Genomic DNA, 25,817 nt, shown 5'->3' with positions numbered 1-25,817 from the left:
CTGGCAAACCACCTCTGAACGTCTCTTGCCATGAAAACCCCAAAAAGGGGTCGCCATAAGTCGGCTGCGACTTGACGGCACTTTACACATACACACACCTCTTGTTAAAAATGTAGATGAAGGACAGCATGTTTGCAAGCTCCGGTATGCAAAGAAAGGAAATCGTTTTCATAGCATGGGGAAAAACAGCACCTAAAACAAGGTTTTGCATTCTACTAATATGTTTTTTTTTAAGTTATTTTACATGGGGGAGTATTCAACCACTCTGTCCCCTACCTGTATTCTGAACTGTTACAGCACCAGGTTGATCTGTATCGTGTGACCGTTTAACATACAGTGCCTGTGAGACAGTCTGGAGACTTTAGAGATGTTGAGCGTTCGCTCAGCTTGGTCTGAGTCTTCTGAAGTTTATAGCACTCATTGCAGTAAACTTTGTTGCCTGATTTGGGGAAAGGATTTGGAGGCCTTTCACCAAACCCTGGGGCAGCCATAGTGATAAGGTACTTCAGCATGTGGGTGTGTGAAAGGTTGTATACCTTCTTAGAATCCGTACCTAATAAGTTATATGCTGTGGAAAATTTAGTAAATCATTGAGAGAAAATCCTATAACCATATACCTCTTGTACAGTATGAATAAGCACCTCAATTACTGGAATAAAAGTGTACGGCCAGCTTCTAGGCAACACAAAGCTAAATTTTGGCACGTGGATATTCAAGGACACTGATCACTAAACTTTGGGGAAAGCCTAATTTTTCATTTAATGATCAAAACCTTGAGGCATGTGTATTTACCTCATAATAGGACAGTATTTCAGCATAGAGCAAGTCTGTTGTTCTGTGATTGTACTAATAAGGGCCAGGAACAGATTGTTCCAACCTGTCACCAGCCAGAGGAGCAAGGGACAGTGGATTGTCTGTCCCAGGAAGGGAAGATCAGCTTTAGGGTATGGCTTGTCTGATTTTCACTTATGTACAGCGCCCGCCGACGGTATGGTGTACTGAATTTTAGTTATTGGAGCTGCTTTGGAAGATGTCTTCTTATTCTGCTGTTCTGAGAAAAAGTAATTTGGGACGCTGTACTTCCAGTAAAAGCCTCTTCACTTGCAAAAAACTGCAAGAGTCGTTTTGCAAATTATTAATTAAGCTAAAATAATTTATCAGTGCGGGATGTGTGTTGGGGGGAGGGGGCACGATGTGGTATCTGGTTTGAAGTAGAATGTTCCTTCTTTATATTTTCAAATGTCTAGCATTCACCTTTTGGGACTGACTGCAGCATTCTGGTAATTGGTGTAACCGGTTGGTTAAAATATATTCTTCCTGATGCTTTTTTAAACACATTCTTACCCTTGTGGTTTTCAGGGGCCTTGAGAACTACTTTTTTGGGGGGGACTGTATTTGTCCATATGTAGTCAGACAAATTGTCAAACTACAGAATTCCAGTACTGCATTCACTTTTATCCTTTCCTTGCTGGGTAAGATGCTAGCAGATAATGTTGCAGCAAGGTTTTTTCTCCCCTGTCTACAGTGATACCACACTGTTGTGTCTTTATCTTTAAGAAAAATGATTTTGTTGTGAGAGAAACATAATCTGTTGGCCTTGACCAAGAAAAACATCCCACAATCCTAAGCACGCTTGCATAGATTTATTTGTTTTTGAGGGGGGAGTCCCACTTCTATGCCCAAAACAGTTTCATAAAACAGGAAGGTAAACTACCACAATAAAATAACTAGCATAATCCCGTGAAAAAGATTCAACTACTCCCCTGAAGGAACAGGTTTTTGATGCTGATGAAGTCATAGTTACTTTGTACAAAGTACAAATTTCCCTAGCTTGTAGCGCTTACATATACTTTGAGTCAAACATGCTGCCAAAAAAGAACACTGCAATAAAGGAGGCAGAGAGAACAAATAAAAAGCTGCTTGCTAGTGAGAAGTTTTCCAGAGGTTAGCTTGACAAGCTCAGGGAGTGCCCAGTTGCTTTGCCTTTTTCCAAGGCCATGGAGCTTTCCTGGGCATTTCAGGGGGGGATCAAACAAACCCAATAAGCTATGATGCTGTGTGTTCATGCCATCAAGTCACAGCTGACTTATGGCGACCCGGTAGGGTTTTCAAGGCAGAAGACGTTCAGAGGTGGTTTGCCATTGCCTGCTTCCACAGCACGACTGTGGTATTCCTTGGAGGTCACCCATTTATATACTAACCAAGGCAGCCCTTGCTTAGCTTCTGAGATCTGACAAGATCAGGCTAGCCTGGAGCTACCCAGGTCAGGACAAGGTGATACTGGTGGGAATAAAAGAGTAAAATGGAGATCAAAGGGAGGTGTGTAGGGGGAGTTTTAGGGAAGGTCCAACAAGATCAGGAAAGAGGGAGGGGAGAGGGAAAGCCGGTGGTTGTATAACCTGTCACTGCCCTCAACCATAAGCCTGGTAGAACATGTCCGTCGTACAAGCCCTATGGAACTGAACCAAATCCTGCAGGGCTCAGGTCTCAGAGTTCCATCAGTCAGGGCCAGCGTCAAAAAGGCCGTAATCAAGGACAGCCAAATCTCTCTTGGGCCAGGGATCACCAGGAGGTTATTTCCAGCTGAGCATAAGGCTCTTTGGGGGTGTATCGGGAGAGACAGTCCCATAGGTACGAAGGTCCCAGAGCATTTATGGCTTTAAAGGTAAGTACCAACACCTTAAACATGATTTGGAACTCCGTGCTGGCGAAACACTGGTCGAATATGTGCTTTCCACGGGGTCCCAGTAAGGACCCACACAGCCGCATTCTGGACCAGTTGCAATTTCGGGAGCAAACTCAAGGGCAGCCCTGCGTAGAGCAAGTTATAGTAATGTGTCACAAATAGCTAAGATTGGTATGAATGGGCAGGCTGGCAAGCAATGTCATGAGGCTCCATTTTTAAAAAACAGAAGCCAAGATGTGGGTTGTGGTATTGTAGTCATTTTGACTTTTCGTAACTTTAGCATAGAAGAAAGGTACACATTGTAATTGTAGCTCTTCTGGTTTTATTTTAATGGCTAATTAGACTTCACTTGGTGTTCTCAGATAATATGGAAAGATTTTATTAAGTTCTAATGCAATATTTCAAAAGCAAAAATATTGTGTGTGTGTGAGGGGGAAATAACGGAAATGATGGTTTGGCCATAACATCCGAAGCTGGCCACTGAGTCTGTTGATCCATCTAACTTTAGTACGGTTCGCCATGATCAGCAGCAGATATAATCAGGCTACTCTCAGGGGTGAAACATAGAGATTGTATCACTCCTGTACTGAAAGATGTGCACTGGCTGCCTGATTTCAGACACAGTTAAGAAAAACTTAACTGTTCCCAGCCTCAGCAAGAAAGTAACAGGGTTGGATCCCACCAGCTTTTCTTCTAATGCAAGTAGTCTGTGCTTGGTGCTTGTTCTCATTGAAGCCCCACCCTGTGTAGATTCAACCCTGTAAATGGAGTTCTTTCTACTAATGAGCACTTCCTGTACATAAAAGGTAGGGCTTTTCTGTACTTCCCCATTACTCTGTTTAATCTGGAACTCTAAATTGTTTCTTTGTAAATGCTGTATGGTTTTGCTGGGATCCAGCTGAACTTATGCTCCCCCCCCCCAATCTTTTTTCTGTTTGGGAAAGAAAATGAGTGCGGAGTTCCCCTGAAAACAACGTGGGTTACTGCTGGGATTACCCATTCTACTTGCAGATTTTAGCTGAGAACTGTTACTGAAGGAGGGGTGTGACATCTTTCCTTTGCTTTTGACCTTTCTTAGGCTACTAGTTTTGGGCTGTCTCAACGTAGGGTTTTCAGGGTATGAGATTATCAGTAGTTTACCATTACCGCCTTCTTTGGTCGGTGTTCACATCTTGAGAAGACAAATACTCGCTGGAAAAGACCATAGTGCTAGGAAAAGTTGAAGGCAGCTGAAAAAGAGGAAGACCCAACATGAGATGGGTTGACGCAGTAAAGAAAGCCACTTCCTTCAGTTTGCAACATCTGAGCAAGGCTGTCATAGAGTCACCATAAGTTGGAAACAGTTTGACATCATATAACACAGAGGCTACTAGTTATGCTTATGGCTGTCTTGGGCCTGCAACTGTAAACCGAATTGCACTGTCCATATCAGTGCTTGACTTTCTGTTCTGTTAACCAATAAAAGTGATATGCTGATATAAAATATCAGCACAACCCTGTAAATATCAGCATAACTTTATTTGTCCTTTTTTATTTTTGCAGGCGACGACTTCCACCATGGCCATTACACAGTTCCGACTTTTTAAAATTTGTACGTGCCTGGCAGCAATACTCTCTTTTTTCAAGAGATTAATATGCAGGTAAACAGCAGATCTTGCATGTGTCATTGGTTCATTTGGACTTATTTCTGTCCTGTTGTCATCATCCTTTTTGAAGGTGTTTTTTTTTTTTAATCACAGATGGAAAAATCTAAGGGTATATTTAAAGTTTCTCTTTAAGAAAGCAGGGGTGTGAGTACAATATGGCTTGTGCCAAAACGTTCTGATTCCTTTAACAGCTATTTTTGTCAAATTTGGAGCTCTCTAGAAATGTCCGGAAATGTTATTTGAATGACAATATTTCAACTTTGTTATGCACTAGCATTGTTTAAGTCTTTTTTTCAATAGCCAGCCTACAGTGACCCTCCTCTTTTACGTACTGCCTACATAAATTTGTCTGAAACTTCGAGTTTACTTGTTAGAGTTAGCAATTCTTGCCACATTTGAAATAAACCTCGGTTTGTATTGTTAAATATTCTAAAATATTGTAAAGAATTCTAGAAACGAAAAGCCATTTGCTGAAAGAAAAAAGAAGAAGATCCCTTGAAAGACAGGGGCAGTTATTGCGGCATAAACTGTTGTAGGCCAGAGCCTACTCTCAGATGCATGAACACTTATTTATTTATTAAAACATTTATATCCTGCCTTTCCTCTTGGTTCAGGGTGGCTTACAATAATAGTGAATACATCCCCAGCAAAAACCAAAGATAAAATAACAAACCCCAAGTCCCTCCACCCCCTTCAAAGATGTCTTCCAGTCAGACTCCCTCAAAAGACCTGGCTAACAGGCAGGCGTTGTACTGCCTCCTGAAGATCTCCAAGGAGGGCGTCCTTCTCACCTCAAGGAGCCCATTCCATAGAACCAGAGCCGTGATGGAAAAAACCCAGGATTAGATTGGCTTTTGTTGATGAAAAAGCATTACATTCAGTAGGATAAATACTAAAGAGGAGTAATTGCTTGCAGAGAATTATGCCAAGCTAAGCATGTTATTTCTCAAAGGTGCCCTAGGGCATTTCATCTGTTGGAGCACAAACAGCCAAGAGATCCCTTGGGAGTGTGTTCTTGTGCTGCAAGACAAGATTTTCACTACTGAATGAGGTTGTATCTCTCAGTAGGTTGCATTTCTTACTTTGGCCCATATATTTTTCGTTTCATTTAGGATTGGGATTTTAAAAACAATGCAAAACTGAAAACGTGAAGTTTCTCTCCCCAGAAAGAAGGGTCTAGAAAAGAATTGTGTTGGTCACATACTAGAGCAAATCTACCAGTCCTGATACTCTCACACTTCTACCGTCTCCCCCTTGCCTTATAGATCTACCATTTCTCTACTGCTTTCCAGCACTTACTTATTTATATATGTGTGTGTGTGTGTGTGTGTGTGTGTGAGAGAGAGAGAGAGAGAGAGAGATTGTCTTTTGGAAAACTGTAAATGTATAACTCTGATTGAGCAGTGTGTGCTGCTGCCGTAGAGTTTGATGTTTTTAGCACAGTTTTATCAAATTTCACACCCTCTGCTTATAGAGTAGAGTTTTGACACTATTTATTTATTTTTATTTTCTGTATTATGATCTGATGTACTGATGTCTGGTAAAGGGACCTAAGTCTTAGGGGACAGAATGAGTTGAAAGTTGAGTTTTGTATATTCCAGCAAGTGCCCCTTTTTGTGAATAAAGTAGTATGTGCCAGTGATTTGTTTATTGACCTAGATTTAAGGAATTGCATAATTAGTTCTGAATACCCAAGGAGAACTTCATCTTTTGCTTCTCAAACTGTAGTTTTCCATGCCACGTGGTACTCTGCTTTCTGAAACATAGGAGGAATTTTCAAAAACAGTGCGTGCTGTGGAATGGGGCTTTGCTATTAAAAAGTGGAAAATCCTACAGGTCCTGCCCACTGTGTAAAGTAGTTCTTCGGATTTCAGCTGTTATTTAGAGGGCTGTGAGTACTGTTAGCTGCTGTCACCATGCTAGTATTTTTTCTAGGAATGCTGAGAAGTTTTCAGTGACACCTTTTGACGTTCAAAATCCTGCCCTAATGCAACAAATGCTTATTTTTTTTAGACTTCTGTTTCATGCCTGTTAGTTTTAATCAGGATTTGGTCTGGCAAGTCCAATAAGAACAATACTAAATATATATTTGGGGGGGGGGGGAGTTAGTGTTGTGGCAAAAAACAAAAAACAAAAAAAAACAGGAGTTTTTATTGAAGCTTTAACTTTTGTGGATAACAGCCAAACATTTAGCATGGTGTAGTGGTTAAGAGCGGTGGTTTGGAGCGGTGGACTCTAATCTCGAGAACCAGGTTTGATTCCCCACTCTTCCACATGAGCGGCAGACGCTAATCTGGTGAACCGGGTTGGTTTCCATACTGCTACACATGAAGCCAGCTGGGTGACCTTGGGCTAGTCACAGTTCTCTTAGAGCTCTCTCAGCCCTGCCTACCTCACAAGGTGTCTGTTGTGAGGAAGAGAAGGGAAGGTGATTGTAAGCCAGTTTGATTCTTCCTTAAGTGGTAGAGAAAGTTGGCATGTAAAAACCAACTCTTCTTCACAATCTGTCATATTTTTTCCTGCATTTGGATAGCTTGCTAAACTTGATTTCTGTTAGTTCAGAGCAGACTTTGTAGCACCAGTTTACAAGGAAAGTGATTGTTGTAAATAAGCCTGTTCCTTAGAATATTTTTATACCATTTTTGTACCAGGTTAGCCTAATTTCAACTGAGAAATAAATAATTACAGTATCCATAATTTCATTATACCAGTTGGGGCAAGTTGTAAATTATGACTAAGAGCTGTTGTTAGGCCAAGACTTATTCAGAAGCATTTGCAAAGTTTTCCTGGTTTGTCACTAAATCAGGCTTTTCACTGGATGGCAAGTGGTGTAAATTGCCTTTGTGTTCATAAAATTCAATACAGATTTGTATGTCTGTAACTTAGTTAGCCCTTACTAATAGTTCTGTGTGCTGCTAGGGTTTTCAGAGCTAGGAATAATCCTGTGTTTCTTTCTCAGGACTGGAAGAGGACGGAAACTAAGTGGTGACCAAATAACTTTGCCAACTACCGTGGATTATTCATCAGTTCCTAAGCAGGTAATATCTTTAACGGCATGGGCATCAGTGTTTAGACAGTACTTGTTATCAAACTGCTCAGTGAAACATCAAAGGTCGATGTCAGTTTCCGAGCAGAATGCTGAGATTTTATTTGTTCTCCAGCCAGAAGTAGAAGATTGGTCTTCTTGGGATGAAGATGCTCCTACAAGTGTGAAGATTGAAGGTGGCAACGGCACCGTGGCCAATCAGCAAAATGGTTTGGAGGAGATGGAGCCAGACTACTTCAAGGACATGACTCCCACAATAAGGAAAACGCAGAAAGTACGTTTGCAGCATTTTGATATGTAGTTCCGTCCTGCGTTGACACACGGGGCAGCCGTTCGTGCTCAGCAAGAACAGGTGGGGCCCAGAAAGCAGTTTGCTCATGGAGGTCAGCTGGGCTGGGTGTGTGGTAGGCTGCTGTGGCCAAGACTGCATCCAGCAGGTGGGATAATGTGTGTAGAGTCACACGGGCTTCCTTGTCTGGATCTTGCCTGCAAGCTCAGCAGTATGTATGATTCTGTGGTAGGAGACTGGTGTTGAATTCTGGAGGAGAGTTTGCAGCTTGGCACCTCGGAGTGATTTAGTGATCAGTGTGTAGAAAAGAGCAAGAGACCAGTAGCACCTTAAAAACTAACAAAATTTCAGGCAGGGTATGAGCTTTTGGGCTTCCTCGTCTGGATCTCTCCTGCCTGCAAGCTTAGCAGTATGGACAGTTCTTTGGTAGGATACTAGTGTCGAATTCTGGAGGAGAGTTTGCCACTTTCAGATATATCACTTGGCACCTTGGGGTGACTTAGTGATCAGTGCATAGAAAAGAGCAAGAGTCCAGTAGCACCTTAAAGACTAACAAAATTTCTGCCAGGGTATGAGCTTCAGAAGTATCTGAAGAAGTGAGCTGTATCTTCAGGTATCTGAAGAAGTGAGCTGTGGCTAACAAAAACCCCTATCCTGCCAGAAATTTTGTTAGTCTTTAAGGTGCTACTGGTCTGTTGCTATTTTCTACTGCTACAGGCAGACTAACACGACTACCCATCATTATCTGATCAGTGCGTGTATGTAGACTATCTGTCAGCTGTTAAGTTTCAGTTTTGAAATACCACACTGTCCAATGGAAGTTATGTCTTTAAGACTAATCTGTAGTTACTGTGTCAGCTCCATGGACAGATCTGGTGTTTATATATTTAGTGATTATACAGTGAGAACGACTTGTGCTGCATCCCCACTCATTCGATGGTGCAACCAAATATCACTGCATACAGAAGTAACTACATCCCAAATTGCCCTGTGTCACAGCATGAGCTTTGTCACAGCATTGTCTTCTACTAAGAGGGGAGAAGATACCATTTGTGTCGCAGGACAACTCTGTGTCATGCTTTGGGTTTGATGGGGCTGTGAAGGACCACTCGGCTTATATGTGCAAGAGAGAGAAGAGTGTAACATTTTGAAGTTGAACACATGAAGCTGCCTTATACTGAGAGAACATGGCATAGTTAAGGACCCAGTTGCAACACTGTGCTGTATGCAATACATACATCAGACCTCTTAACATCTATAATATCTGACAGTTGGACTCAATCAAGATGGTCTCAGCCCACAGTTGTGTGAGATGACTCTGTCAAAAGTAGCCCAACCTGGCACTGTCAGGAAGCATCATTTATTGCAGACCACAATATCCCAGACTTCTTCACATTTTCTAGAGGCAGTATTCATGATCTTTCCTCTTCAATGTTTTTTTTTCCCCAGATTGTTGTTAAAAAGCGCGAACCCTTAAATTTTGGCAACCAGGATGGCAGTGCAGGGTTTTCTAGTAGATTAGCAGCTACACAAGATGTACCTTTTATTCACCAGTCTGTAAGTATGTCTTCCATATGGTTTGCTTCTAATTTCCAGATAACTGTTTTTTTCCCCTTCTCAGGAGAGAAAGAATTGCTATGGGCTGCATTATGTTGGAGATCCATGACTGGATTTCCCCAAGGTGTCATCTAAAAGCGGCTGCAAATGGGGGAGGGGGATTTGTATCAGGCCTATGGTAGGGGGCTAACTATTTTCTCCTGCGCTATTCCTTCAGTCGCTCTCTACCCCCGCCCCGACCCAAGGTAGAGAGCTGCAGCTTGCCAGGTAAAACGAGGAAACACCAAAAAGGGAACAGAGTTAACCGCTTCTTCCTTATCAGGTACAATTTGTACCCCAAAAACTCCTCTTTAATACTAACCTGCACTTTGGGGTATTAATTGTAGATCCTCAGTGTGATGTGTAGCTTTCTCCCTATTTTGGCTGTTGCGGAGGCCTTTTATTTATTTTATTTATGTATTTGCATTTCTAGCCCGTACACACACACACCAGTAAAAACATCTAAAACAATAAAATATCGACTCACAAATTATTAAAACAGATGGCACACAAAATTAACATCGTACCGGCTGCTGCACACTAAATATCAAAACCAGGCAGGCAGGCCATTCCCCTATAAATACACCAGTTGTAACAAGGATGGGGGAGGGATGGGAGGCCAGCATTAATACCATACCCTTCCAGTAAGAGAGAGCTTTAGACCTGCTTGTCTGATTCGGGCCAGCTGCCGATCTTGGAATGTAAAGAACCGGCCTGATAATTTAGGCAAGCAGAATGATAATAGGTTGCAGTGCCTTGAAGAACTGGTCGTGGCCTGCCTCCAGAAGCTGCATGACAGAGTACCGATTGTGTTGTTGTTGCCCTTGTGCACACATCATGCCAGAGAGTCGTTAAGTGTGCCAAAAACCAAGTAGAGCTGGCTAATTATCTTTCCAGGCATTTGGAGAACAACTTCAGTGGCTGACTGAAAAGAGACTTCAGGCTCAACTGCGCTTCTTTCCACACATAGGTCCAGGCAACTTTTTTTTTTTTTCTTCAAAAGCAGGAGCAAACACAATGCATCCATTGAGTTTGCCGTCCTGATCTTAGCTGGCTCTAGAAATCAAGCGGGTGACTTGAAAAGCGCTTGTGTATTTTGTTTATTTACAAAGTTCATACCTTGCCTTTCTGCCCTCATCAGGGCTGCCACAGCGGCCAGATCTTTTCTGCCCGGGAAAGGCTGGAGCCGGCTAACCGGTCAAAACTGGTTAAAAGGCACTCCTGACCACAGCTGCTACCTGCTTCTCCAGCAGTAGGTTTGGGTCCAAGAGCACTCCCTCTGTCCATGTCCCAGCCCAGGCCATCCACCAGGGTGAGTGAGGCTGTTTCAGCCCCATAACCAGGCTGAAACCAGATTGGAAAAGGATCCAGTCACTTCATCCAGGAACGCTTGGAGTTGTCCAGCCACCACCCGTTCAGTCTCCCTGCTCAAGAATGGAACATTTGAGGCTGGCCAATAGTTATTGAAATCTCCCACGTCTAGGGTAGGTTTCTTTAGTAAACGATGGCACGTATTTAAGTAGCCAGGGAGGTCAAGGGCCCTACAAGCAAGTGGTAGGCCTCAAACCTCCCAGGACCCTGTTCAGATCTTCAGGCTTTCCAGGGTCTCAGGCCGAGGTCTTTCACATCACCTACTTGCCCAGCTCCTTTAACTAGAGATGCCGGGGATTAAACCTGAGACCTTCTGCATGCCAATCAGATGTTCTACCACTGAGCCACAGCTCAGTTTCCATGCTGCCATCACTACTACAGAATATGCTTTAAAATGGGCCCATGTCTTATGGAATTCATCCTGAGTCTTCTTCCACTGTTGCTGTGGCCATCTCCCTTTTAATCACTTGTAGCCCCTCAGTAAACCAAGGGGCAACCAGGGCTGTAACACCTGAGAGTGGGTGACTGAGTGATCACGTCAGCCCCGGGTTTATTCTCTCTTTCCAGAGGTCAACCAGGACATCCACTGGAGCACTAACAATATCAGTAGGAAAATCCCGTAGAGCCATCAGAAAGCCATTTGGATCCATCTGGCTCCAGGGGAGGATCATTTTAATAGATCCCCCCCATCCCTGCAAGTCTAAACCCGGGCAAATAGTGGTCTGTCCATGACAAAGGAACTGCCATTAATTCCTCCGCTCTCAGATCACATTCATCTTGCTGAGAACAAAATTATCAGATTGAGAATGTGACCCACACAATGTGTGGGATCAGTTGTTACCTGAGGCAGACCCATGGTTGTCATGGGGGCCATGAAATCCTGAGCCGCTCCCAAAAAGACAGCCTCGGCATGAATATTGAAGTCCCCGGGGACAACCAGCCTAGGGGGCCTTCTGCAGTACCACCACAGGCATGTTTGAAAATGGTACTTTTGTGGGTCCCCCTTCCCACTGCAGCTCCTGGGGGGTTGGTGAGACCTTGGGAACGGCATGGAGTGCCACATAGCTGCAGGGGCTGCAGTGTGGGGGGGGGGGGGAATTCACAGAAATCTGGCGCAAGCCGAAGCACCCTTCATTTAAAAAAAAACTTGTGGGATCCAACCCCAGGAGATTCTAGGGTGTGAAGACATCGGAAAAGCCATTTTGTGTTAGCTTTTAGCTTAGCATCACTACTCTCCATTTTGAGTGCCTAGAAAATTCTGCCTTGTAGTTGTGGAGGCCTAGCAGAGACCACGGATAACAAGAGGCACCTGCAGCCTGTTACCAGGCAGATAAGACCAGTTCAAGGACCAGCCAACATACCAGCCTAATTGGGAGCTAGTTTCATCTGTGGGAAGTTGGGAGGGGGGGAATGATCTCACTCTTCACTTCTAGGACCCAGTCCTGCCGGAACCTGCCTAAACCATCTAGAGACTTCTCTGCACCACCGTTCCTGATTGGAAGTCTTGGGTCATCTGACTAGGGTCCAGATTGCCATAAGTTTAGCCATGCTTATTCTATGTTAACTTTCTTCATCACCTGAACTGCTTTTGCACGTTATTCTGCTGGACTACAGCAGTGCCGTAATGCAAGAAACCAAGACCTGAACCAGCTTAGCTTAAGAGTAAGAAACTTCAGCTGTGTAATAGAGTAGTAAGTATTATTAAAAAGACTTTGTTATTTTCTTTGCCAGTGTGCCTTTAAGATTGCTATACTCGCATTTTAATTAAATTTGACTTTTTCTTTCTTAATAAACCTTTTCATTTAAAAGGTGGTTTGAGTTATTTGGCCTGACTCGGTTACGTTACAACACGGCTGGGGCTCAGAAGAGGGCAGCCAGTCGTGTCATAGCGTTATAAATAAGGTGATGTGTCTTTGATGTGCAGTAATGCCTTTCTGAAGTTGAACGTGTATTTGGATTGAAAAACTTACCCGTTGAATTCTTCCACTTTTTCAGCCGGAATTGGGAGACATGGAGACATGGCAGGAAAACACGAATGCCTGGGAAGAAGAGGAAGATGCAGCCTGGCAAGCAGAAGAAGTTCTAAGGTAATTCAGCCCAGTCCCAGAATGACTGAGTAAGAATGGAAACAGTATAAGCTTTCACTACTAACTGCTAGTTGTGGTGTCAAAGGAAGTTACACAGTCTAGAATGGATGGGTGAGAGAAAGAATTATTCAAACAGGGATGATAATATTATTGCCAAGATTCGTAGCCATAGCCTTCATTCGTGGTGTTCTCCAGAGTTTTGTTAACATCATTATTATGTGGCAGTGCAGGTCTAGTGAAAAATGAGTTTTCAGTTAACCCTGGACTGTTTGAGATTCCGTGGATATACTGCTTTGAGAAGAACGCAGAAGAATTCGTGGAAGGGGTTTGTGGAGCAGATCTTCGTCAGGCAGCCTCCTATTTGTCCCAAAACTCCTGTCTGAAGATTGGGAGTCTGACAGACAAAACATGCCATGTGGCCTGCAGCAACAACCGGGGGATTACCCAGAGCCACCTCTTTTCCCCTCTTCCACAAGCCAGGAAGGTGGGTAATGATCTGCTCTGCCGACACTTTTTGTGAAGTCTTCGGTGTCTCCAGTCCAACAGCTTTCCCCCCACTTTCTTACGTAACAGTCAGTGTAAGAATTGAACTAGGATGTACAAAATGATCACCAGCGTGTTGAGAAACTTGGAAATGGAAACACGGAAGGGAAAGACTGGTGTTTTTTGAACACAGGCGGCTGATGTTACGGTCATTCTTCCCCAGGGAACAATATTATGTGTTGGAGAAAGGGTAAATGAAGGCCGAGGTTGTAACAGGATTCACCTTTTTTAGGAGCATGGTTTGATAATAAACAAGCAGGCTTTAAGCGGGGAGTGGACATGTTCATGGAGGAGAGGAGTATGCATGGGTACTAGTCAAAATGGATGCTAGTCATGATGCTTACTATTCTCTCTGGGATCAGAGGAGCATGCTTATTATATTAGGTGCTGTGGGACAGGCAGGATAATGCTGCTGTGGTCATCTTGTTTGGGGGCTTCCTAGAGGCACCTGGTTGGCCACTGTGTGAACAGACTGCTGGACTTGATGGACCTTGGTCTGATCCAGCATGGTTTTTCTTATGTTCTTAAGCAAGCCATCAGTTTCCGCTGAATTTGATATTGAAACCTGGCAAAGCCACTGCTTTGTAGTTAGTCCCCCAATGTATTTGCACTTGGCGACAATCTGAAGGTTGTATAATGACTGGCCAGGGGTCTTGCCTGCCCTGCTGTCCTTGGGGTGCCATGCCCTGCTTTCCCCTCGTAGATGGCTCCAGCTTGGTGAGCTGACTCTGCTTCCAGCTGTGCCCGTCTCCATGACCCTGCACTACTTTTCTCCATCTCCACCCAGGGAGATGGAAGAAGTCTTGGAGAAACATGGCCCTTCTCTCAGGTCAGAAGACTTTCCTGATGCTGAGCGTGCCATAACGGGCAAGTTTCCTCCCCCTCAAATTAAATGGAGAGTATCCGATTTGCAACAGTGGATTTATTTGTCAGTACTACCTTGTTGAGCTTAATGATCTTCTTGTATGGCACAAGAGGCTGAATTTTCTGTTTGGATGTGTGACATCTTGGCAAGGAGCACGTTGCGTAAATTGGTGGTAAGAGTTTAGATCAGGGGTGTCAAACGTAAGGCTCGAGGGCCGAATCCGGCCCCTTGAGAGCTCCTATCCAGCCCGTGAGCCAGCCAAAGCAGACACCTGCCCCCACTCTTGATCTGGGTTGGCAAGGCAGGGCCCGGCCTGACCAAGTGACAGTTATGTCATATCCGGCCCTCGTAACAATTGAGTTCGACAACCCTGGTTTAGATCATCCAAAAACAGTGTACTTAGTAGCCAGCAGAGGGCTCAGTACACAGCGAAGGTGCCTTTTCTAAGATGAGGTTAAAGAAAGTTAAACTTTACAGACATCTCTCTGAATTATTATTCCTGTTTAAGGCCAAATATTTTGTGCAGTGTTTTCTGTGATGAGGGCTGAAGTTATGACTTAGTTTAAACAATCTAATCAACCCGCTCCCAATTTTACTTCAAAAAAATCATTTGTGTTTATGTGTGCTGTAGTTCTTTACATTTCCATGGCAACATCTCTACAGTCATTGCTACTTACTCCACTGCTTAGGTATTCCTAGTGTTAAAAATGATTCCAAGTATTGCACCAAAATGATTTGCTTTTCTTGGCAATCTCAGTGACCTTCCAAAGGACTGTTAATTGGCCACAGCGAATGCATTCTCTGTATATTGAATGCAGCCTTTGTCACTCCTCTTTTTCATCCATCGGTTACCTTGCAGTTAGAACATGTGAGGTGCTTTGCTGGATCAGATCAGTGGTCCATCTTGACTAGCATCCCAATCCACACAGTGGCCAACTAAGTTGCCATAAAGGACCAACAAACAGGACAAATAGCGCGATCCTATGCAGAGTTACTCCCGTCTGAGACCATTGAAGTGAATGGGCTTAGACTGGAGTAACTCTCCTTAGGATTGCACTGATGGAGGCCAAGACCTTTCCCAGACCTTTCCCTATTGTTGCCTTGTAGCACTGGTATTCAGAGGCTTATTGCATCTGGATGTGGAGGTTCCTGTAGTTGTCATGGCTTGTAGCCACAGCGAGACTCTGTGAATCTGTCTAGGGCCCCTTTAAAGTCATTGTTTATAGTGGCCATTGCTACATCCACCGACAATGAATTCCACAGTTTAATTACTCGTTGAGTGAAGAAGTACTTCTTCTGACTGATTGTGTTGGCTTGTGCATACATGCAAAATGGCCACCTCCTAGAGTTTCAGGAAAGCTATAAATATGTTGCTTATCTTCAGTCAGCCATGTTTGCATGTCTTGCTCTGGTGAATATTTTCTTGGGGTCTGTTCATGTAGACCAGCTAATGCTAGTGCTGTAGTGCTTAACCAGAAGTATGGAAGTATCAGTGAAGAAGGAACTTTAATAGCCTTCACTGTTAAGCTCCAAGGAAGAAAACCTGTGCCTGCCATCTTCTAGCATGTCCTCTGTAGGAGCCAGCTCTGGAAACTTGTTGGTCAAGATGATTATTGAATGTGGCTTCTGTTAGCTCACAGGTTGCCTGATTAACTTGGGCTTTGGGGAATGAAAACCCTTTCCCTAATTGGTAAGAGCATGGAGTAGGAACTATCCCTCGCCAGTACAGGCTGAGAGACATCTGAAAAGCGACAGGAAGTGCGGTGCCGAGCCTGTATCTGTGTGAGAATGGGGAAAAGATGATTGCTGGATAGATGATGGGCAGGTCATTCTTTCACAAGCTTCGTTTGAGTGAAGAGGGAATCATTTGACAGGCTTAAAGTCCTTAAAGGAAAAGGTCCTCAAAGACCAGACAAAAGAGGCAAAGCCAACACCTAATAGGTATAAAAAGCAAAATTATAAGAAACAGTCTCTGTAACACCTTGGCTTAATGATCGGTTATACAGGAGTAAAATTACCAGAGCATATTTGCAAATGCTAGAATATTGGACTAGGATCTGGAAGGCCCACATTCAGATCCCTACCCTGTTCTTCTGGGTGTCCTTGGATCAATCACACTGTCTCACAGGGTAGTCGTGAGAATAAAACGGAGAAACCACGGTGTAAGCAATCTTGAACTCCTTGGAAGGAGTGTGGGATAAAAATCTGTTAGATTGTAATTTTTTGTTTTTAAACTTCAGGGCCAAAGTTCCATCCCTTGTGCAGTAATTTTGTAGATTCTTGGCTTTGTCCTGTTGTGTAGCGGACAGGTTTGGTGGGGAATATGCACTTCTAGTTCCAAGGTGGGTGTTAAAACGAATACCTGCTCCAAGACCAAGCTGGCTAGGTGTAAAAGGTGGCTAATAACTCCCCTTGAGTCGTCCCCCCAAAAAAAATGTTCTTGCAAAGACAGGCTACCAAAGCTTGGCTCTCCTCAACCTGTCTCTCTTGTGCATTTGCAGGCAGCAGAAAATAGTAGAAAGGGAAAAACGAGCAGCCGAGCAGCAGAGGAAGAAAATGGAGAAGGAAGCCCAGCGGTTGATGAAGAAGGATCAAAATAAAATTGGAGTGAAACTGTCCTAACATCACTCATCCTTGTTATTTTGTTTTTGTTTTTATGGTACCAGCAAAAGGGAAGACTCCAAATACATACTTTTGTATTGATCTCAGTATTTTTTAGAACTCCACTCACTTCACTTTGAAAGCCATCTTGGGGAGACGCCGTTCTTCCGTAAAGAATCTTCAGCCGGGACAGTTCAAGCCACAAAAAGCATCATCCCACTAACTCCTGCCAGAACGGGACATTATTTCCTGCAAAGAGCCCTACCCCAACACTCTCCTAATGACTGCTGCATAAAACTCTTCAAATGCCTGTTTGAAGCTTAAGGGAATAAAGGGGGTGTAAATAATCGAATGATGGCAATCTGTTCTATTGTCTTATTATGCTTATTACTGGAAAGGTGTGTAATTAAATAATTTTAAAGAAAAAGCTGGCTCTCTCACAATCTTGCCTTTACTGTACCCACTAAGTGGCTCATTGTGTATTTTAGGGAGGCCGGCTGCGCTGACAGCCTCATGCGTGGAAGAGAGAATAATTTGCTCAACAGCAGCCAGGGTATCGTTGCTTTTTTTAGCATCATTGTAAACAGGCTTTCCGAAGCAGGAGAAAATTCAGTGGAGGGTTCATCTGACACCATTTCCAGCGTTTGTATGCCAGAACTGCAGTTCATCGTAATGGCTGTAAGTAGAAGTAGCTCAACTGTTCTAGTTTTTTTTCTTCCCCGCATTTTCATACCCTGTTTGTCAGCATCTTAACATACCTCCAGCAAGTTACCTGAAAATTCCGACCCTGCGATAGGACAAGTAACTTACAGTCCCCATTCCCCATGCATGAGTAACAAACATCTGCCCACCTGCTTTCAAGGAAAGACCTGGGTGGTGACCCCAAACACCCGCCATCTAAGCAGTGCTTGTGTGATTTAATGTAAGGAAGGTATCCTGTGAACTTGGGAAGTTTTAAATCCCACTTCATATACGGTTGCCTGAGCAGGTCATTGAACAGCAGCCAGAGGTGATTTGACTCCTGTGTAGGAAGCAAGAGTGTGATGTCAGCCCTGAGGTGAGACAACTGCCTCCAATTCATGGCTCTAGTCCAGTGTGTTGTCAGGTTTATTTGTTTTGTAGCTCTGATGTATACGCTCCCTCTTACTAAGGTTACTGCATCTGTTCCAAGCATTCCAAACGCTATAGGGTGTCATATGAAAATATTGTTGTCAGATCAATTGGAGACAGGTGAAGGGGGGGAATCGTTACCGGAGCAGGGCTGAATTACTTCAGCCATCTCTTAACTCAGCGCCCTGACCAAATTATTCAGCTGTTTGTCAAAGCAAACGGCAGCTGGAGAAACCTTTCTGTGGAGTCTTGTTTTTCCAGCACCTTTCACATGACCTGGAGCCCTCTTTCTATTTGATCTGTCAATCTTGGCCTATAAACAAGACCACTAGTTGCCACCTGATCTGCTTTTCTTAGTCTTCGCATTATATATATAGAATGTAACAGAAGCTGGAAACCTTGTTCAGATGGATACTTCATGCTAAGGCACTCATGCAGTGGTCTTCAACAGTATCAGATTTAGGACTCACCCTTAACCCTTAGGCATGGAACCTACTGAGCTTCAAGGACATGATGCTTCTAGGCCTGAAGGACATTCAGGGCGTTACCGCACTTTGTATTCCCAGCGATGTATTAAGAGGTTGAAAATGTAAAAAACATCACTTTAAAAGGGTTTTTGGATACCACGGCTTATAAATGGTTGGAAGACGTCTTCACAGCTAAAGGGGCCAAACAAAGTGCGAACAGTATTTTTTATAACTTTTTCAAACTCTTAATACATCGCTGGGAATACATACAAAGTGCGAACAGTATTTTTTATAACATTTTCAAACTCTTAATACATCGCTAGGAATACAAGCGTGGTAACAGCCTCAGTCTTGCTTGCTTGGCATGCAGAAGGTCCCAGGTTCAATCCCCGGCAGCTCCAGTTAAAGGAACCAGGCAAGTAGGTAATGTGAAAGACCTCTGCCTGAGACCCTGGAGAGCACTGCCGGTATGAGTAGACAATACTGACTTCGATGGACCAAGGATCTGATCCAGTGTAAGGCAGCTTCATGTGTGATGGGAAATCACATGACATAAATGGCATCAGTATACAACAGGAAGAGGGGGCACTAGAGTTATGACCTCTCTGGTGCCAGGGACAGGACCAAGAGAAGCAGGGACAGGAAGACCAAGCACCAGGAAGTGTACCACAGTGGGGGACAAGCCAAGGGCTACAACCAGGAGGGATCTTTTCGACTGCTAAATAATCCTACATTGATGACGTATCCCTGCATGCAGATGGGTGCAAGAAAAAATACAGGGTAGCTGTATACCGGTAAGTGACCCAGCAGATGGGGCTCCACAGCCACTTGAGGGTCCTCCTGACCCATAAGCTGAAGACCACCGCTGTATGTAGCAGTGGCGGTCACACAATTCTTCCTACTTCTATGTCATCAGCTGCTTCCAAAATACATAAGTAGATTAATCTTCTACGATGCAAAATATTGAATATACGTTCAGTCATTTCTCTTGGGAGAATCGTGTAACGGCAGCAAGATTTAATATAGTGGATTGAAGGGTTATATTTTGATAAGAATTCAGAGTGGATTTATCTGATTGAGGCTTGGATTTAATTTGTTATGGAGGGAAGGAAAGCTATATTGTAAACGGATTTTCCTTTTAAGGGGCCCGACCAAGATTGATTGTGACAAAATCACATGAAAACAACTACTGTTGGCACTAAAAATTTTATTAGTTTCAAGGGGACTGACTGTAGTGGATTGAGACAAAGTAAGATACTTGTATAGTTTAGTCGCTAAAGGTCTTATCAGTATTACTGAATTTTTTTTTAAAGATAAAAGTTAATCCGATTAAAATGTGAAGTAACACCAGTCTGCTATGACCTGGATAGCCCAGACTAGCCCAATCTCATCACATCTCAGAAACTAAGCAGGGTTGGCTCTAGTCAGTATTTGGATGGGAGACCACCAAGGAAGTCCAGGGTCGTTACTCAAAGGCAGGCAATGGCAAACCACCTCTGAACGTCTCTTGCCTTGAAAGCCCCTTGCTGGGGTCACCAAAAGTCAACTGCTACTTGACAGCAAAAACAACAAAAAACCTCCAGTCTGAATTTCAATGGGCTGAAACTGGATTAACTGTGCATAGGACTGCACTGCTCATTCCTCCACTAGCTGACAGTCCTAATTACCCCATACTTTCCAAGTGCAAATGAAAGCTATTTGTATGATCCTTGAAGAAAGTGATTATTTTTTGCCTTCTGGCTTACAGCTGATTTAGGCGACCCCTGGTGGGGTTTTCAAGGCAAGAGACGTTCAGAGGTAGTTTGCCATTGCCTGCCTCCACGTCATGACCTTGGTATTCCTTGGAGGTCTCCCATCCAAATACTTGCCAGGGTTGACCCTGCTTAGCTTCTGAGATCTGATGAGATCAGGCTATCCAGGGACTATCCAGGTGAGGGCGAAGAAAGTGATGGGATACTAAAAATGCCAGTCCTTTTAATTGATCAATACTACTGCAATGTTTCCATAGTAGACTGCATTGGGTGCCTACTCACAATAACCAATGATCTTTTGACGTTAACCTCAATTGCATCTACATAATGCACTTTTTTTTAACCGTAGAGCAATCTTACATTAAATGTTTGCTGAATCTACAGTTCAATGCATTTTACTAATTTTTAAGATTCTGCTGTTGAGATAATTCGATACCTGCTTTTGTATATAGGAGAGTGAAGTGTGGCTATGATTGACTGCTACAGAAGTTGGCTATAGCAGAAATATATATGGGGTCGTTTCCAATAGCAGACCTGTAGTCCCGGAAGAATCTTCTCTGCTAGCAGAACAAAGTTTTGGGATATAATCCACTGATGAACATATTTTTGCCTGAAAGTTCAAGTGAAGCCAATGGATCTTGCTTCCAAGAAAACATTTTTTGGATTATATTTGGCTTTGCCCAATGCTTGGTCTTTGGGTAACTAAATAAAATTAGAAATCCTTTATATTTATATGAAGTTGTCACTTAAAGTGATGGTAATTAGACTTCCCTATATTGATGAAAAGTGAGTGTTTTCACACCACTGTTTTGAACAAGAAGTGTATTAGAACACCTAAAGCCAGGTGAATCCAGTTGTGCCTAGTTGTCTTTTGACACTTTGGAGAAGGCACCACCACACAATGGCTTTCCTGGGACACCCTAACTTTCCCCGATACAAACAATTTCATTTAATGTTCAAGAGGGGAATTTTCCCCCCAGTTTTTATAGGAGGCCAAGAAAACACTCAGGTAATAGTGGATTGGGGGGGAAGGCAGCATGGTACAGCCCGATCTCGTCAGATCTCGGAAGCTAAGCAGGGTCAGCCCTGGTTAGTATTTGGATGGGAGACCCCCAAGGAATACCAGGGTTGCTATGCAGAGGAAGGCACTGGCAAACTACCTCTGTTAGTCTCTTGCCATGAAAACCCCATAAGGGGTCGCCATGGGTCGGCTGCGACTTGACGGCACTTTACACACACACAATAGTGGATTGTATCCCAACGGAAGTTTCTGCTGACAGGATTTCTGTCACTGAAGTGTGACTTCCTTGCCTCCCCCTCTCCTGCTACAGCCCCAACTGCCACCCTGAAATGCTATTCTTAGGTGACAGCCCCCCCCCAAAAAAAAACAGCATGGAGGAGTTAGCAAAAACCATCCTCCTCTTCCATCACAGCACATCTTTTGTGGAATCCAACCCAACATACTAATATTTTTCCAGTTGAAATAAAAACCTTTGCAAGAATATGGCCTTGTGTACCCCTATCTTAGTTGAAACCGATAACAAGGAATTCTGGAAGCCTGTGTAAAGTGTGCGTGTGTATACGAGATAGTATTCTGGGTGAGGACAGCGCTAGGAGGGTAGAGTTTGTTTCCTTAGCTGTGACCAAGGAAGGCAAATCCTGTATTCTCTTTTTCATTTCTTCTGGTTCTTCATTTGCTTTTTCATCTTGGATGTTTCTGTTTCTTTCCCACCCCTTTCCTTTCTGCTGGTGGTAGAACTGTTGTTGTGGCGAAGCAGTTTCAAGCAAACACACTTTCCTGAAGAACACAAATGAAACCAAGCTGTGAGCTGAGGTGCACATTCCCCTTGAAGTTACTGTCCAGGCTTTGCAGGAGGCAGTTGGATCTTGGTCTCTGCTCACCCCTGCCCCAATTACATCAACACCATAGCATCCTCTCCATCTTCCCATCAACTGAAAGCCAAATGGATAAGTGGGAAGGGGTAGGGATGAAGGAGGGACAGATCCAGGAGAAAGAGGTACACAAAAAGGAGAACAAAGCAATGTGAAAGATGAAGAAGTGGGAACACAACGAAGGAGCATAAAGATATGAACTTGAGAAGGAGGGGATGAAGGGATATAGAAGGGGTCGGAAGTGGCTGCCACGGTGGGATTGCTGCCTAAATACTTTAAGTGTAACTACAGCTGGCTTGGGGGAGAAGAAGAGTTGGTTTTTATAAGCCAACTTTCTCTACCTTTTAAGGAGAATCAAACCGGCTTACAATCACCTTTCCTTCCCCTCCCCATAACAGACACCTTGTAAGGTAGGTGAGGCTGAGAGAGTTCTAAGAGAATGGTGACTAGCCCAAGATCATCCAGCAGGCTTCATGTGTAGGAGAGGGAATCAAACCTGGTTCTTCAGATTAGAGTCCACTGTTCCTAACCACTATACAACAGTGGAGGGAAGGTGGCAAGGTATAGCCTGAGCTCATCAGAAGCTAAGCAGGGTTGGTACTTGGATGGGAAAGAACCAAGGAGAAAGGCAAGAACAGATCACCTCGGTTTCTCAGTTGCCTTGAAAGTCCATTGCTGGGGTCAACATAAGTCAGTTGCGACGATGGTACATACATACGTATAGTTGGACCCCTTCCTCTAGTCATTAGAAACAAAAGGCTAGCAGGGAGTACCCTGGGATTTTGTGAGGCTGAGGAGAATTAGTGTGGTCCGGACTTTCGAGACGAGCAAATCTCAATCTCTCCTGTTTCAGATAGACAAATGAACATTTAAATACCTTACACTGGTCCTGGATAAGCAAGACAAAACAAAAAAACAACCAAGACACAAAGTCAGTTTCAACATGCTTTACTTATAATGTTGTTATAAATGTGTTTCCCGCCCTTAAAAGATTATTTAACAAGAAAATAAGTTATTACGTCATACACTTAAAATATCCTTCGCACAACTCGAGCGACATCAGCACATTCCAAGTAAGACTTCATTTAAGACTTAAAACATACTTCATAAAATATATTCACAGCCATATTTATAAAAACATAACACGATTCAAGACTCCCAGCAATCTACAATAATGCGTGTTTTTTAAAAAACATTTTTTGGTTACGGTCCCTTCATACACAGGATCGGAGCAGTGGAATGCAGGGGCGATTACATCATTAAAGCGCACCAAGAAGCACAGACAGACAATACAAGCCAAGACTATGCAAGCTGCCTTTGCAAGAATGAACCTCTCCCCCACACACACACGTCTGAAAACATTTGGTATAACAACCCGTACACCTGACGACAGAACGAGAAGTGCTGAACATGCTTTCTAAAACGCACTCGCGTTTACGCAGTGGAAACAAGTCTTCATGCCACCAACAGCTTTTTGTCTTCAGTTTCAAACAATGAACATGTTTTCAACTAAATGTAGTGCAAATCAAACCTTTCGGAGCAAAAAATGAGACCAGACCCACCGTTACAGACACAAGCTTTCCCATGACCTCGCTACACCCGTCAGAGCTCGGCCTTTTCGGCACACCGTACAAGAAAATTACACCTAGGGGTGGAAGTTACGGCGAAGGGAATGCAGAGCTACCAGACAGCAGCCACGAAGCAACACTCCAATGTTGTAGACTGGATTAATCCCTCCTTTCTGAGTACTGAGCATCAAAATTGCCGTCGGCACAATGGGGGCGGCAACAGCCATAAGATCAACGAGGAGGTTGCTGCTCCAGTATCTCTTCATGGCCTTTCCCTCAGACAACTGCACGACACTCCCGAACATTTCAGTCGGACAGTCTGTGAAGTCCAGTTCCTTCATGACCCGGTTTTCATAACACCTAGAATCTACGGCGCCATGCACCGACTCCATGGGAGACAAAAGGATCGCAGAATTTGGATCGCACGGGGTCAAGTCCACAAGCGAGTCCGTGAAGCTTTCGGGACAAGACCCGTCCGATTCTCTTAAAGCTGGAGACGGGCTGATGGGACGACCATCTTGGGCCTTGAACAGGTTCTGGATCAGCTGTTCCAAGCCTGAGCTATACAACAAGACATCCGCCTGAACTGCCTGTTCCGTTGCCACGTGGCGGTTGCCGTTGTCATCCTCTTCTGTGGAGCTTGGTAGGTTTGACAAAGGATCCAGATGGGTTAAGGCAGGGGACGGAAAGACGTCCTGATGCCCAAGCTCAGGTGTGGTAGCAACCATTGTCTCTTCGAAGATGTCATTCCCGTTAGCCACATCGTCGCTAAGCAGCACGCCGCTATCCGCCAGATCCTCCATAGACTGGTCCTCCACAAGTAGACTGTCTGCCATTTTGGAATAGGCTGTACTCGTAGCCAAGGACTTATCGGGTGACCCACACTCGTACTTTAGATTTATTTCCTCGCTAAAAGAACAGTTCTGTGCTATTTCCATGCTTTGGAGTAAGGATTCCAGTTTCTTATTCTGGATGTTGATATCCACAAAATACTTCTGAATCCCTTTGTCTTTTTCAGCCAAGCTGTTCTTCATGGTTTCAATGACCTGCTTGAGCTGTTTGATCTCTTTCCTCGCTTCTTTCAAGGCGAGCTGAGCTTCCACGCGATGACACTCTTCTTCGATCCAGTCTTCTCGCATGCGTGCCAGTTGAGATTTCAGCTCCTTGATTTCTGTTTCTCTAAAGAAGAAAAACATCAGTTCCTGTGAACAAATTCTGCTCTTACTGGGGGACAAGGGGGCAGTGGGCAAGATGCACGCAGGTGAAGTTATTAATCTACAGGTAGGAGAAGTACCCACAGAATAAGGAAAGTGGTTTGTACAACAAGATAAAATGATGGAACTCTCCCAGGCTACTAGCTGTCCTCACCTTTGAGCAAAGACCAGTTTAGAAGTATAAAATCTCAAGCAAACTTTTCCTTGTACTGGGTTGGATCTTAGGGATCTATTCCACGAATGGTGGAACATTCTCCCGGCACAATGAACCTTGCATTAATGGAAGAGTTGTAACCCACCCTGAGCTCAGTTGTTATCCCCCCTGCCAAGGATGGCTCATTTGTCATCCACCAAAGACTGTTCCTGTTGAATGGTGCCTCCCACCTTATGCAATAGGCTCCTGGGAGAGGAGAGGAGACGACTCTTGGTTCCAGTTTGTGAAAACATTGTCAGGCAGTATTGTTCACCAGGGCTTCTTGTGGAGTGTAAACATAGCTGCAAGCATTCATATTTGCTGTTGTGGGTTTCCCCCCACCACCACCACCACACACACACAAAGTTTCTTACTGTTTTAATCAATTTTTGTATAACCTGTTTTAAATCTACGTCGAGAATGGCAAGTTATAAATGTTTAAAATAAATATTTATTTTTTAAAAGTATGTTGCAGATTGGGATAAAAAGTAACTCCATGGTATGAAAAAAAGTTTAAGATTACTGGTGTATACTACATCCCATTGAAGGGTGCCGTGGCTGACTGCTGATTCTCAGAATTTTTCGATGGTGTAAAGAACAGGTAAAGGTCCCCTGTGCAAGCACCAGATCATTCCTGACCCATGGGATGACATCACATCCCGACGTTTACTAGGCAGATTTTGTTTACGGGGTGGTTTGCCAGGGCCTTCCCCAGTCATCTTCCCTTTACCCCCAGCAAGTGTACCCAAAGCTAAAAAAAGTTAGTTAAAGCAGATACAGTTTGAGCCTATAGGGAGTGCTTATTAACAGCGCATTCCTGGGCGCCAAGGGCGAAAGCCATTAGGAGGCCAGGAAGGCGCTGCAATGGCGTTCGTGCCCTCCGTGCTGGCG

At 43.9% G+C, this 25,817-nt stretch overlaps 2 protein-coding genes across 2 annotated transcripts in view; one reads left to right on the top strand and one right to left on the bottom strand.

Annotated features, from left to right (window-relative positions):
• Positions 1-4,232: 4,232 nt before the first annotated feature.
• Positions 4,233-16,764, top strand: EBAG9 (estrogen receptor binding site associated antigen 9). The gene is made up of 6 exons (XM_056854488.1): positions 4,233-4,326; positions 7,292-7,370; positions 7,494-7,652; positions 9,117-9,224; positions 12,630-12,721; positions 16,631-16,764. Exons 1-6 carry the CDS (start codon positions 4,244-4,246, stop codon positions 16,749-16,751), a joined length of 642 nt encoding a protein of 213 aa, XP_056710466.1. The 5' UTR covers positions 4,233-4,243; the 3' UTR covers positions 16,752-16,764.
• A 6,832-nt stretch (positions 16,765-23,596) lies between these two features.
• SYBU (syntabulin) overlaps positions 23,597-25,817 on the bottom strand; it is a 47,559-nt gene continuing 45,338 nt past the window's right edge. Inside the window, exon 7 of the mRNA XM_056854694.1 lies at positions 23,597-24,698. Coding sequence (XP_056710672.1) covers positions 23,597-24,698 — 1,102 coding nt within the window. The remainder of the gene's footprint in view (positions 24,699-25,817) is intronic.

This window comes from Euleptes europaea, chromosome 8, assembly GCF_029931775.1.
Source record: "Euleptes europaea isolate rEulEur1 chromosome 8, rEulEur1.hap1, whole genome shotgun sequence".
NCBI lineage: Eukaryota > Metazoa > Chordata > Lepidosauria > Squamata > Sphaerodactylidae > Euleptes > Euleptes europaea.
Note: the sequence above shows the minus strand (reverse complement) of the source record. Positions and strands in the feature narration are given on the sequence as shown.

Coding starts and splice junctions, on each gene's coding strand:
- EBAG9 (XM_056854488.1), top strand. CDS start 4,244: ATGGCCATTACACAGTTCCGACTTTTTAAAATTTGTACGTGCCTGGCA. Junction 4,327..7,291: donor TTCAAGAGATTAATATGCAG/GTAAACAGCAGA, acceptor TTTCTTTCTCAG/GACTGGAAGAGGACGGAAAC. Junction 7,653..9,116: donor CAATAAGGAAAACGCAGAAA/GTACGTTTGCAG, acceptor TTTTTTCCCCAG/ATTGTTGTTAAAAAGCGCGA.